The 14,603-nt window shown below is 38.3% G+C and overlaps 2 protein-coding genes across 4 annotated transcripts in view; one reads left to right on the top strand and one right to left on the bottom strand.

The window, feature by feature from the left end:
- The window catches only part of Pcsk5 (proprotein convertase subtilisin/kexin type 5), a 448,718-nt gene that overhangs the window by 85,203 nt on the left and 348,912 nt on the right, over positions 1–14,603 (bottom strand). For all 3 annotated transcript variants that reach the window (XM_015492940.2, XM_048806923.1, XM_048806924.1), the window contains 2 exons: positions 13,419–13,625; positions 12,246–12,314 (listed from right to left, as the gene is read on the bottom strand). In XM_015492940.2, coding sequence (XP_015348426.1) covers positions 12,246–12,314; positions 13,419–13,625 — 276 coding nt within the window. The remainder of the gene's footprint in view (positions 1–12,245; positions 12,315–13,418; positions 13,626–14,603) is intronic.
- LOC107148288 (heterogeneous nuclear ribonucleoprotein A1-like) lies at positions 4,454–6,126 on the top strand. Its single transcript, XM_015492943.2, has one exon. The coding sequence runs from the start codon at positions 4,523–4,525 to the stop codon at positions 5,483–5,485; it is 963 nt and encodes a 320-aa protein (XP_015348429.1). The 5' UTR covers positions 4,454–4,522; the 3' UTR covers positions 5,486–6,126.

Here is a 14,603-nt window from a genome sequence, read left to right as displayed (position 1 = left end):
ATATATATATATAGAGAGAGAGAGAGAGAGAGAGAGAGAGAGAGAGAGAGAGACTATACTTCCCCACTCTGTGATCTTGGGCATGATCATGTGACTTGCTTTGGCCAAAAATATGTGAGCAGATGCTACAAAGTGCCACATCCTAAAGAAACCTTCAAGAGCTGTCTGTGCTTTGCCTCGCTGTGACAAGGCAGTGGCTGCTCTCTCATTTCCTGAATTCAGGACTAGGCAGAGTGGAGTTCTCAGTTGATCCATGATGAAGGTGTAACATGAGAGAAATAAACTTCTGTTGCTTGAGATTAATGAAACTTTATTGCAAATCATTGAGATTTGGGGATTGTCTATTACCACAGCACCACAGCACAACCCTGTCCACCCTTATGCATAGGTATTTATAATAAAGAGCTCCTAAGCCAACTATTTCCTGTGAGAAGGTAGAATGTTGAACAAAGTTATACAAGATTGTTCACAATTGACTGTTTTCAAACTACTCTATCACTTTCCATATGCATAAAATTAGACAATTTTCAGCTACTTCTCTAATTCTCCGTATCCCCATCTATAAAATGGTGGATGGTGGATAAGAAAGCACATCAGTTCCAGGAAGAGTCGGCAAAATGCCAGGTAAATGATGATGCTCGATAAATATTAGGTTAAATAGTCCTATTATTTGTGGAACAAATTGAACAAATGATGGGAAAGCAGAAATCATAAAAGTATGTCATAAATATTTGCTAAATGAATTAAAGAAAAAGTGCAAAATGAATGAGAGACAAAAAACTGGGAAATGTCAACTGCAAAGTCTTTCAACATTGTTCTCTCTTTGTAAAAGGTTCTATAACTTCTTAAACCCCACCTGGAAAATGAGGTATCCTTTAGAGAATGAGGAGAGAGGAAGGTGCTAGTGAAAAATAATTTTTAATGATCAGTTTATGTTTTTTAAAGTGGAGCTTGCCTCTCTTTTCTTCAGTAAACTGTTTTGTTTTGTTTTGTTTTTGTACAGGAGATTAAACCTAAGGGTGCTTAACCACTGAGCCACATCCCCAGCCCTTTTTATATTTTATTTTGAAACAGCTTCTCACCACGTTATTTAGGACCTTACTAAGTTGCTGAGGCTGGCTTTGAACTTGGGATCTTCCTGCCTCAGCCTCCAGAGCTGCTGGGATTATAGGTGTGTGCCATCACACCTGGCTCTTCAGCAAACTTTTGACAGTGCATTTATATTCTAGACATTCATCTGCAACTGACTATATTTGGTCTTTCACAGAAAAAAGGCATTTTGAATGTCTCTTCCCCATGAATCCTTGGAGATGATGGTGGGTAGCCACTGGGGTCATGCACTATAAGCTGGCTAAATGGCACATGACACACAGGTCCCTGGAAAGAAGGCTTTATGTTACTGAGTTCCAATTTTAGAATCAGCAACTTTCTTCCAATTTAAAGGAGATACTGTGCTTGAACAGATTTTATTCTGCAATACCTTTGGTTTGGAAGGTGCCCAAACTGTTTGATGTTGTTCTTGTGTCTCTGAAAGTTTGTGGGAAGGGTCCTGTGGGAGATGAGTACAAAGTAAAATAAATGATGATCTAGGATTACAACATGTGATTCAAAAACTCTGCATATCTGCTTCAATAGAAAACTAAAGGGAGAAGTTCATGTCTCAAATGTCTCCGATACTTTTTCTTCCATGAACTAGGGTGTCAATCTTTATTGATAGGAGAGTGAGAGAGTAGCAAGTAAATGAGGTTGGTTCTCTCAACCCAGGATCTGAAGCTTGGATTTCACATGGGTTATGGTGGAGGGCAGAGGAGTGTCTCTGGCCAATCAGACCCCTATGATAGAAATTCCTTTCCTAAACTGCAAAAGAGTCCCTCATGGAGGTGAATGGAACTGGAGAGAAGTAAAGTGGTGAGGACAAAGCCAGAGCTGATTGAAAACATGCTTGTCTACTTTCTCAGTTTTGCTGCTGAGCAGATCTCCCCATCTGCTCTGTTCCATCTAAGAACCTTCCAGATGTAGGCTCTGAAGGCTCATAGCTTTGGGTAACCACTGACACCAAATTAATTTGCATGACCATTCTGAACATTTTTAGTCTGATTGGTAAATTCAGTTATATCATTGGGCACAAAGCTGTAGCCAAAGAGTACAATGACTGTACTGTGTATGGCTAAGGAAAGGGGCAGAAATAAGACTTATTTTACCTTTTTATTATTCCAAAAAGCAAAATTCTCTGCTCTGGAGTCAGAAGGGAAAAACATTAAGTGGCATAGATAGAGAAGTCATCAAACTCGTGAATGTTAGTCTTGGGTTATCCTGGGTCAAATCCTGGTTCTTACAGTTACTAGTCTAATAAATTTACACATGGTGCTTCAGTGTTCTGAGCTTGATTTCTTCATCTGCAAAGTGAGAACAATAATTATAACTACTTCTTAGAGTTAAGGGAGGTAATATACTAAAGAACGTAGCATAGCACATGGAATATTGGTAACTGTTCAATAAATGCTAGCAATTAAGTTACTGTTTTAGTTATACTATCCAAAGATGGAAGAAAGGGACATTAATGGAGTGCATTCTAACATTGAAGGCCTTTTCTTTTAAAGTCAGATTTATTGATATATTATTTTCATAGTGTAACATTTGCCCTGTCTGGACACAGTCATGTTGTTACCCCAATAATCAAGATAAGGGACATTTTCAACTGCCCTAAATAGTCCCCTCAACTAATTTTAAGATGATTTGTATAAACTACAGTCATTTATTCAGACTTCTTTAGCGGTTACCTAGCGTCTTTTTTCTGTATCAGAACCCCGTCTGAAATAACACATTCTGTTTAGCCCTCAAGTCTTCTTAAGCTCCTCCTGGATGTGACAGTTTCTCACTCATGTCATGAGCTTAGTTTTGAGGAACATTCTGTAAAATACCTCTTTATTGAGATTTGTCTAAATGGCATATGACACACATTTTTCTCATGATGCGACTGGAATGATGGGCCACAACTTCTATGGAAGACCACAGAGGTAAAAAGCACTATTCTTAGCACATGCATGGAGGCTGCATACCATTAGTAAGATTTACCACTAGTTGATGTTGACCTTGATCAGCTCTATTAAGTCAGTGTTAGTAGAGTTCACCATTGCAATCTCTAAGTCACCATGTGTAGCCCCCACTTAAGAAGTAGGGAGTAAGGCTCAGAATTCCCTAAAAGAGGAGTACCTAAATGCATTATTTGAAATTTGTCTGTGTGTCAGATTTGTCTCCTTTCACCTACTTAATTTCCCATAATATTATTTTCCCCATAATATTGATTTTTCTTTCTGACTACAGGCCAGTTGTACAGATATCTTAAACTCTGGATTTATCTTGTGATTATCCTCAAGCAAAATAAGATTTTCTCAGTCTCAGCCTTCTTGATGGTTTGGGCCAGGTGATTCTTGTGGATATTTTCCTGTGCATGGTGCAGCTGCATTCCATTCTTGACCTCTACCATTAGATGCTAGTAACAACTTCTCATTCATGACAATAAAAATAATCCCAAAACACTGATAAGTGTCCCTTGGTGTCATAATTGTCCCCAGTTGAAAATTACTGGTCTGGATGCTTTAGTCAAGAATACCTGATGATATATCTGCTTGTTAATGTATCATATCAGGAGACACGGTGCCAAGTTGCATGGAGCTAATAACAATGGTGCTAAGTGTAATAACTTGTGGAAGTTGGTAATCAGCAAATCTCTCCATTGTAATTAACTATTAATTCTGGTGGTACTTTAAGTCTGTGTGATTATCCTGTTGCCCAACGATTTTCCACCCAATGATTTTAGCACATGTTGGGAATTTAATGTTTCTCCCTTGAGTCAATACACTGAGGGATGCAAAATGATGATTTCCTAATTTTTTCCTTTGCCAACTGAAACTTTTCTGAAAAAAAAAAAGCTTTCTTTTTTATTCTATTCCCCTCCCTCCTCCTTTTCCTTCTTTAAACACCACTATTGATGCATAGGTTTTTAAAAATTAATTGTATTGTATTTCTGCATAAAAAGCATTTCAGTGCTCAAGTTGTCCCAAATTTGGCCAAGGGAAGACCATTCACACAAATTACTGTGCCATTTGTTATGAATATGTTAAACACGTGGTTTAAATGAAGATTGTATAAATGTAACAGGGGTTCACTTGATGCTTTGACTATATCCCTTATGGCTTTGAAACTTACATTTTTTTTTTTTCCTTTTCCCCAGTCTTCTTCTCCTTAAACTTCTCCTCCCTGATCTTCTCCTTCCTGATCTCCCTGATCTTCTTTTCCCTGATCTTCTCCTTCTTGGTCTCTCCTCCCTAATCTCATTTTCTCTGAATCACCCCTATAAAAGCCCTCCTGTTCCTGCAGATGGATAGAATAACAGCCCTTGTGACAGAAGTCCCCTGTGTCCTTGTTATTGGATTAGCATTGGGAAAAGAACTGAGCTTGCTTTTCTGCCCGTGGACGCCGCCGAGAAAGCATCGTTAAAGTCTGTCTTCCTGCTACCATCATGTCTAAATCAGAGTCCCCTAAAGAGCCGGAACAGCTGCGGAAGCTATTCATCGGAGGGCTGAGCTTTGAAACAACTGATGAGAGTCTGAGAAGCCATTTTGAGCAATGGGGAACACTCACGGATTGTGTGGTAATGAGAGATCCAAACACCAAGCGCTCCAGAGGCTTTGGGTTTGTCACTTATGCCACTGTGGAGGAAGTGGATGCAGCCATGAATGCAAGACCACACAAAGTGGATGGAAGAGTTGTGGAACCAAAGAGAGCTGTCTCACGAGAAGATTCTCAAAGACCAGGGGCCCACTTAACTGTGAAAAAGATCTTTGTTGGTGGCATTAAAGAAGACACTGAAGAACATCACCTACGAGATTATTTTGAACAGTACGGGAAAATTGAAGCTATTGAAATCATGACTGACCGAGGCAGTGGAAAGAAAAGGGGCTTTGCTTTTGTAACTTTTGATGACCATGACTCTGTGGATAAGATTGTCATTCAGAAATACCATACTGTGAATGGCCACAACTGTGAAGTGAGGAAAGCTCTGTCAAAGCAAGAGATGGCTAGTGCCTCATTTAGCCAAAGAGGTCGAAGTGGTTCTGGAAACTTTGGTGGTGGTCGTGGAAGTGGTTTTGGTGGAAATGACAATTTCGGTCGTGGAGGGAACTTCAGTGGTCGTGGTGGCTTTGGTGGCAGTCATGGTGGTGGTGGATATGGTGGCAGCGGGGATGACTACAATGGATTTGGTAATGATGGAAGCAATTTTGGAGGTGGTGGAAGATACAATGATTTTGGCAGTTACAACAATCAGTCATCGAATTTTGGACCCATGAAGGGTGGAAACTTTGGAGGCAGAAGCTCTGGACCTTACGGTGGTGGAGGCCAATATTTTGCCAAATCACGAAACCAAGGTGGCTATGGCAGTTCCAGCAGCAGCAGTAGCTATGGCAGTGGCAGAAGGTTTTAATACTGCCAGGAAACAAAGCTTAGCAGGAGAGGAGAGCCAGAGAAGTGACAGGGAAGCTACAGGTTACAACAGATTTGTGAACTCAGCCAACTCAGCCTTGTGGCGGCAGGGCCTAGCTGCTACAAAGAAGACATGGTTTAGACAATACTCATGTGTATGGGCAAAAAAACTCGAGGACTGTATTTGTGACTAATTGTATAATAGGTTATTTTATGTTCTGTGGAAAGTGTAAAGCATTCCAACAAAGGGTTGTAATGTAGACTTTTTTTTTCTTTGCACCCATGCTGTTGATTGCTAAATGTAATAGTCTGATCATGACGCTGAATAAATGTGTGTCTTTTTAAAAATGTTCTGTGTAAACTTAGTCTACTCTGAAGCAATCTTGGTAAAAACTTCCCCAACAGAGTGAAGTTAGAATTCATTCAGGATGATGCCAGGTTCAGAAACCTTGGTGTAGTTGTGACCTTCTGAAGTTCACCATTGAAAGGGTCACCCAAGCAATCATGGAATTATTTGGTTATAAAATGATTGTTGGCATATCCTATGTATGAATAATGGTACCAGATAAATAATAGAAGGGAATGAAGCTTGTGTATCATCCATTATCATGTGTAATCAATAAACGATTTAATTCTCTTGAATGGAATGAAAAAAAAAAAGGACTGAGCTTTCAGCAACATAAAGAGATATGATCAGAGAAATCTCCCATCTTCTTCACTCCTTATTTATTGGTCACCATTTTCATCAATTTCTCATTTATCCTTTCTTTTTTACAAAAATAAATTTTAAAAATAGTTACACATACTTTTTAAAAAATTATTTTGTATACTTTTTGCACCTTGCCTTCTACTTAACAGTGTGTGGTGTGAAATTACTTCAGTTCATGTGGATCTCCTTTGTTCTTTAAATGCCCGTTGAGAACTCCATTGTGTACATGCGCCTTGCTTGATTCAACCAGTCTTCTGCCAACAGATATTTAGGCTGCTCCCAATAATTCACTACCACAAGTAATACCACTGTGAATTTTCTACTCACCCCTTACACAAGCCTTTGCTTCCTGTAGTCTCAGTGATTCACAGTCAGTGCCAGCCTGCTTGGTCCCGGGACGTGAATCATGCCTCTGTCTAGCATACCCGTGCTGTGTACGGTTCAAGCCTGTATGTCACTTACTGGTCATTTTGTATGTTAGATCAACTGTTGCAGTATTGCAATGCTTGTGTTCAAATAACCCTTATTTTATTCAATAATCACTCCAAAGGCTCAAGAGTAGTGATGCTGGCAATTTGCTGTAAAGTGTTTCCTTTAAGTGAAAAGGCAAACTTAACAGAAGAAAAAGAAAATCATATGGTGAAGTTGCTAAGATCTAAAGTAAGAAGAAACCTATCTGTGAAATTGTGAAGAAGGAAAATGAGATTTGTGGTAGTTTGGCTGTTGTACCTCAAACTCTAAAAGTGACAGCCACTGTGCATGATAAGTGCTTAATAAGATGAAAAAGGCATAGAATTAAAGGGTTCTGTACTCCTAGTGGTGTCTGGCATCCACTGGGGATCTGTGGATAAGGGAGTGCTGAATGCTGTTTTAAATTTGTGAAGATGAGTACTCAGGTAAATCCTAGAGTAGGCATTGTGAGGTCAAAGCTTTTGTGCAGATGTATATACACTGCTAGTGTCCTTTCACAGTGGTTTATCTGTATTCTTACAAGCAAGAAATAAGAGTACTTGCTTTTCTGAAGCCTTCCCTGTAGAGCTAGCAAACATGAATTTTTTCCAATCTGATAGGTGAGAAATGGAATCTCATGGTAGTTTTAATTTGCATTCTCATATTATAATAAAAATTCTTTTCTTATGCTTGGGGCTGTTTGTTTAATGGGATTTTTTTTTAAAAAAAGCACCTCTCTTTCTTCATAGCTTTGTAACCTTGGTCCATTTTATGCATTGAATATAACCCTTGCTGTTCTGCCACTGCAGCTTATTTTTAAAATGGACTTTTCTTTCTCTTCCTTTCTCCCTGCTCCTCCTTAATCTCTCCCCCTCCATAATCTCAGAGGAAACAGGATTACCTTTCATCCTCTTTTTAGGCAAAGTTATCTGTCCTTGAGGAATCTAGACTTTGGGGATGGTATCAGAAGATCTCAGAAATGACTATCTCCCAAATTAACAAGTGAATTACAACTCCAACAGAGAACTCACGGAAGGTAGCCTTTGAATCACCTCTTTAACAGCCCCCTGTTCCTGCTGATGGGCAGATTCTCAGCCTTTGGGACAGGAGTCCCCTGTGTTTCTCCTTTGCTAGCTAAACAATAAGACTTTTTCCTTTGGCTTCAGGGACAAGGACTGAGCTTTCCGCAACAACTTCCTGGTACCAACTGAGATCAGGCTGTAGGTACTTCTTACCAGACTTTCTCTGTTAGTTTTGTTTTGTTTTTTTTTTTTTGGTGTTGGGGGGAAGAACTGAAGATTGAACTCAGGGTCACTGAGACACATCCCCAGCCCAATTTTGTATTTTACTTAGAGACAGGGTCTCACTGAGTTGCTTAGTGCCTCACTAAATTGCTGAGGCTGACTTTGAACTCACAATCCTCCTGCCTCAGCCTCCAAAGCCGCTGGGATTATAGGCTGCACCACCATGCCCAACTTTCTCAAGGAACCTTCTCACTGGTGTATCTACTACAGTCCCATGATGGGCAAGCACTATACTCCCAACAGACCCCCCCTCATTTTATGAAGAACCTACAATTATTCCTTTAAGTCACAGAATACTTTTAAACTCATTAGTCTGGAATTCAAATTTTGGTTTTGAACCACATCTCCAAATTTCTCTTTGACTATTCCCTAATATTTACTATTTCTTCTGTAAAATTAGTACATTTAACATCCTAAAATCCATGGCAGAAATTTTTTCCTCCAAGCCTTTTTTCCTGCATTATCCAAGTTGAAAGACCCTCCAGAGGATAGCTTTTTCCTCTTTATAAATTCCTTGCAAAACTCCAATGATCATCTCAGGTCTCATCTTCCTGGAAATTGTTTGTGTTCGACCACCTCAGGGCTCAGGAGTTCCTTTTTTTCTAAATTCTTTTGGTGTATCTGTGTGTTCTTTTATTTGTCACTCAATTGACATGACTTTTTTTTTTTCAATTACTTAAATTTTAAAAATTCTGTATGCTTTTCCATACTATTTCATTTCAATGAACAAACATTAGTGGGTTTTCAACTCCTTTTTTTTTTTTTTCTTTTCTCTTTTTTTGTAGTACTGTGGATAGAACCCAGGGCCTCACAAATGCTAGGCAAGGGATCAACTACTGAGCTACACCTGCATACCATCTCATTTTTAAAATTTTATTTTTGAGACAGAATCTCACTGAATTACACAGGCTGGCCTTGAATTTTCAATCTATCCTCCTGCCTCAGCTTCCTAAATAGCTTGGGATTACAGGTGTGTGCCACCACACCTAGCTTAATGGATTTTTTTTTTTATTACCCCTTTCTGAGTCAAAATAAAGGCATGGTAATCTTTATTTTTACTGATTAGGTATGGAAGTAAAGAGGCCATATTGCAATTTGAATTAAAGTTTATAATTAAGTCAATGGTGATATAGATATGGGTCCCAAATCTTTGGTTATAACTTAAGTGTCATAAATATCACTGCATTCTCCAAATTAAAAAACATTAGGCAAAATTAGATAAAAAAAATTAGGTAAAAAAGTTAGGTAAAATTACCCTATTTACTTTCCCCCTCAATTAGTAAAATATACAGTCTAGAATACTTAAGTTTATCTTTGTTAAAATTTTCATTCAAGACACTGATGAAAAAGACAAAGAATTTGACATCAAATACTCTTGAAACATAAGAGTATTATAAGAAATCCTGTTTGTTTACAGCTTGATAAAGAAATCTAACCCTGTAATAATAAAAACGCCCTTGTTCCATCCTAGAATATCAAATTCAATATTTTCTTCCAGACAAAACAATACTTTTTGGTTGTGGATTTAGCTTTCTCTTTTTTTGGATTGACAAATACCTAACTCCACCCTGGAATAAGATTAAAATGCCCATCAATCTGGAATTTGAGTTTTTCATTATTAGTCGTAAAAGACAAATATTAATCTACAGTGCACGAAATATCTGGAAAGGAATAAAAAACCCAGGAAATATCTCAAGGTTCCCAATAACTATTTATTACATATTGGAGATAAAATGTCTCAAAGTAGCTGATTTTACTTCTCTAATTCCTCTAGAGATGGTCTAGACTTGGTCCGCAGAAAAATCTACATTATTAAAATGGAATAAAGCTAAGTTCTCTCCAAAGGATGATGTTTTGCTTCACAAGAAGAATCACAATAAAATCAACAGTAAATTGTTTGTGTCTTTTAAGTTCATATACTTTCTTATTAATATTACGAAATACATGTTTTCTTTAAATCTTTCTAGTATTCCACGAAAAAAATAATCACCTATTTTTCTATATTTTTTTCTCTTCTCCTTGGATCATATACAAATTTTGATTACAGAAAACATAAAATCTAAATCCCTGGGTCTCCTAAGCCATTTATCTCTGTTTTGAATTTGGATAACTCTCAAATTCAATCCACCAAACATTCATCCAGACGTTCCTTTAGTTACAATGAAGTTACTTCCTGATAAACTTCTTCTAAACTGAAAATGTTAAGTTATAAATGCATTTAAAGTTCCCAACCTAAACTTACCTAACTTAGCTAAGTCCTAACTTAAACAGAAAACATACATTAGCTTATAGTTGGGCAAAATCATCTAGCACAAGGGCTATTTCATAATAAACTGTTGAATGTTGTATGTAATTTATTAAATACCTGTGTCTGAAAACACTGGCAACATATACTGTGTTTGCTGTTTACCTTGTGATCACGTGACTGACTGGGCCCTGCGGTTTGCTGCTACTGCCCAGCAGCATCATGAGAAAGTTTTGTACCACACATTGCTAGCCCAGGAAAAGAGCAAAATTCAAAATCCTAAGTTCAGTTTCTACTGAATAGGTACCACCCTCACACCAAAATAATGTTGAAACTTTATACATCAAACCATCATAAGTCAGGGACATTTGTACAATAATTGTGCATTTATTATATCTTGGGCATGCTGTTAAATCTTATGGGAGCTGAGCATATAAGTCACAGAGCTTATTCTCAAGTCATTTAATGTCTAGGCAGAAAGAGGCATACATACCAGATATCACACCAGTCAGCTGAAAAAGTATTACCACCAATTTACAAATAAAGGGAACTTGGAAAAGATCTCTCTATTGGAGAGATCAACAGAGGGATCAGAAATATGGTCATAATTGAGTTCAACTAAGTCAATCTGAGAATATGTAAGTCCTAATACATAGAGAACATGAATCAAGAAAAAGTTTTGAATTGAAGGTAAGACAATTATCAGCATTTAGAATACACTTGTCACTCTCTCTAGTGATCTTTAGTTGGTTTCTATATCTTGTCTAAACTTACATTAAGATATGATCTTGGAATTTGGTGGTATATCCCTCTTTGACATTTTGCATGCAGTCCAGTGGTGCTGTGTGCTACAAACTGTCCACATCACTCCTCTACCAGGAGCATGAGAGAAAGAGAAAGGAGACACCACTGACATAAGTGGTAGAATTACATTTGGTTTCTGTAACATGTCAGGGATTTCAACTCCACCGTCTCTAAGGATTGTCCTGGACCCAAGCAATAGAGTCATTCTATAAAGGAAAACCTCACAATTTTCTCTTCCCACAAGCTTTGAGTTGCACACACTGGATGAGTGAGAGTAAGTTGGTATCTTTTTGCTTGGGTTTTTCATTGTCTTTCAAATCTGTCACCTTGAGAAGGGAAGAGTATCAGTCATCTTGCAATGTGGTTGCTGAGAGAGAGCTGCCAACTAGCTAACAATCAGAGAGAAAGGTGCCACTGTTCTTTCTTTTCTTTCCACATATTTTATTGGTCTGTTATAGTTGTAGATAATGATGGAATTTTTTTTGGTCACATATTCATACATGCCCACAATATAACAATAGAATTTGGCCAGTATTACTTCCTACCACTCTCTCCTCCTTCCTTCCCAGTTGTTTTCTTCTACTGATCTCCCTTTGATTTTTTTTGGTGCTAGGGATTGAACCCATAATCCCAGCCCCATCCCTTTGATTTTTATTAGACCCCAGCCTCCACACCTTTATTTTTCTTTTTCCTCTCTAGCTTCTGCATATGAAAGACAATGTAGGCCCTTCTGAGGCTTATTTCACTTGACATAATAATCTCTAGTTCAATCCATTTTCCTTCAAAATGACATAATTTCATTTTTCTTTATGGCTGAATAAAACTCCTTTGTGAACATATAGCATATTTTCTTTATCCATTCATCCACTGATGGACATGTAGGTGGGTTCAATAACTTGGTTATTGTGAATTGTGCTACTATAAACATGGGTATGCATAATTGGCTATAGTATGATGACTTTAATTCCTCAGGATAAACACTGAGGAGTGGTATAGTTGGGTCATAGGGTGATACTACTGTCCTTTCTTAAACTTGATTTTCATTAAGACCAGAGGCCTATCTATTATCTCAAAAACATTGCTCCACGTGACCCTATCGGTATCCAAGAAAGCCTCCTCAATGGATATGTCTGGGGACACTAAGAATGACAAAGATGAAGAGTTCTTTCTGAAGCTGGAACAGAATATGGGTGTGTTGAAAATGACAAAGCTATTTAAACTCTTTAAATAACAAAGGAAGGTGACATACCCAAGCTGCATCCCAGACATCCTTCCTCGCAAGGCAAGCATTCTTCATAGTCTGAGTCTTGAACTTCACCTGCACCGCAAGAGGAGTGAAAATACAACTCATTTCCACTGAGTGGAGACACATCGATTGCTATGAAAATATGGTCGCATGTAGCTTACTAAATCATAGAGCAGTTATAAAATCCAAAGCCATCCTTGACAATATATGTGCCACACACTTTTTTTATCTTCTTCTAATGCTTCAATAGATTGAATCAGCTTGACTGGTACAAATACAACAAAGTAGGGCCACATGCCTGGAACTGGTTTTGAAGTGAAGCTGGTGTTCTTTCTTTCTTTATGAAAGAAATCAGCACTGCTTCTGGGGAAATAGAATTGGGTGTGTAAATCAACAGGCTCTGTCTTTCTTTTTATCTGTCCTGCCCTACATATTAAAAGAAAAAGCTTTTAAAATCTTTTACTACCTTCATGAACATTAAGCAGAAATAGAAATTCCTATCTTAATTATTCTAAAAACATGTTGGTGCTTGTTTCAGCACCACGCCAGGCATAATTCTTACACAGAGACGGAGCAATAGTCTGTGACATTCTTACATAGAAAAGAGCCAAATCTATAAGTGCTGTTTTCTAATTTCCTTCTTCTCATAGGAGATAACAAATTGGGCAATAAACAATAACAGATATGATTCACAGTCCGTTTTAATATCTTCAAGTGGTTTCAGATCAGGGAGGCTGATTCTCACTGGCTTCTCACAGCATTTCTAACCAGGTGCTTTGCTGTCCCCTTCACAGAGGCACCATAGCATAACAAATTGGATTTGTTTTGACCAGGGTTTCCTACTTGGTAATTGGGAAGAAGAAAACTATTGGCCAAGACTTTTGAATTCTAATCTAATTTTTTTCTCTAACATATCCCTTCTGCAAATACCCAATGACTTCTATGTGACTGGCTGTGTTTCTCTGTGCTTAGACTGAATCTGGGAAAACCTAGGATGAAGACGTGGGGGAAGAGAGAGGGGCAGCTACTATTGTCCTCATTGGATATATGGAAGCATTCAGTCGTCCTAAGTGCTGATTTTACTATTAGGGGGTAATTTAAGTCTCCAGGACATACAGGGGTACAGACTGTCCTCCCATTTCCTGGTACTGGGCAGGGGAACCAGAATAGCCTCACCTTGTCCACACTCCAGCTTCCGGCAGGAGTGGTTGGTGGGCACGAGGAAGTAGCCGCTCATGCATCTTGTGCAGACACGTGGGTTGTGGCAAAGCTCACAGTTGTCTGGGCAGGGCAGGCAGATGTGCCCCTTGGCAGAGTAGTGGCCAGCTGGACAGCTCTCTCGACACTCACCCTGATGCAAGAAGTGCTCTCGGCCATGCTTGTCTGACCAGTTAGAGGGGCAACGGAAAGAGAGAAAATATACAAGATCAGCCATGAAGCTAATATAATGTAGAACATTTTATTAAAAAAAGAAACGACGGAGTGCTTTTGTTCCTAAGGGACCAGAAGTATAAGACTGGAGTTAATGAAAAGTGCAATATCTATATCCTTGTCATTGAAAAGTTTTCCTTGCAGGGAATCATTTTGCAATAGTTTATATATTTGAATGAACAGCAACTACTATTTGGGATGTCATTGCAAAACCACAAACCATGTGAACAACTACAATTCAAAATGTGCTTCACTTTCCCAAGGGCTTTTTTGGTATCTGTGGAATCTCTTAGACCTGGGGGGTTACAGAGATCCCATAGGAATAAACGCATGCTTAATGATGGACTTGCTTTATATAAGTTCAGTCTTTTAAAGTGATTTGGAAGTATTATCAAAATCACGTGCTTGTGTTAATTAAGGTCTGAATTTTTGCAAAGACATCATAATGACGGCCTCATTGAAGCAGTAGATCAAGCACACCTCTTTGCTCCTTTACATGCATTCCTGAGGGTTCCTGACTTCTGTCTACTTTGGGCTCTGTAAGGAAAGAATGGGCAATACCCACAGAATGACAGACTATGAACATTTGTTCTTAGAGGAAGTAGAAAAATCTAATCAATCAGTTACAAAACATTACAATTAGCTACAAACAATTATAATCAGGTGCAAATAAAAATACAACACTAACAGTAGAGATGAACCTAGAGGTCTTCTCCCAGCCTTCTAGAGTTTTTATTCTGAGTATGTTCAGGGTTTACATCTTCTCTGAATCAGATTTCACATATGGCCCTTCCTTGGAAAAGCAGCCAATCTGTGTTACCCAGAATAACCAACCAGGTTCTAGTGATCACTCATCAAATAATCTAACACATGGAAATCCAAACATTCACCTTTAAGATACAAGGCTGCCAAATTTGTACATAAATATAG

Source organism: Marmota marmota, unplaced genomic scaffold (assembly GCF_001458135.2).
Source record: "Marmota marmota marmota unplaced genomic scaffold, marMar, whole genome shotgun sequence".
Taxonomy (NCBI): Eukaryota; Metazoa; Chordata; class Mammalia; order Rodentia; family Sciuridae; genus Marmota; species Marmota marmota.
The sequence above is the reverse complement of the archived record's forward strand: the minus strand, read 5'-3'. Positions and strand labels throughout refer to the sequence as shown.

Excerpts from the sequence above, each read along its gene's own strand:
- LOC107148288 (XM_015492943.2), top strand. The coding sequence starts at position 4,523 with ATGTCTAAATCAGAGTCCCCTAAAGAGCCGGAACAGCTGCGGAAGCTA.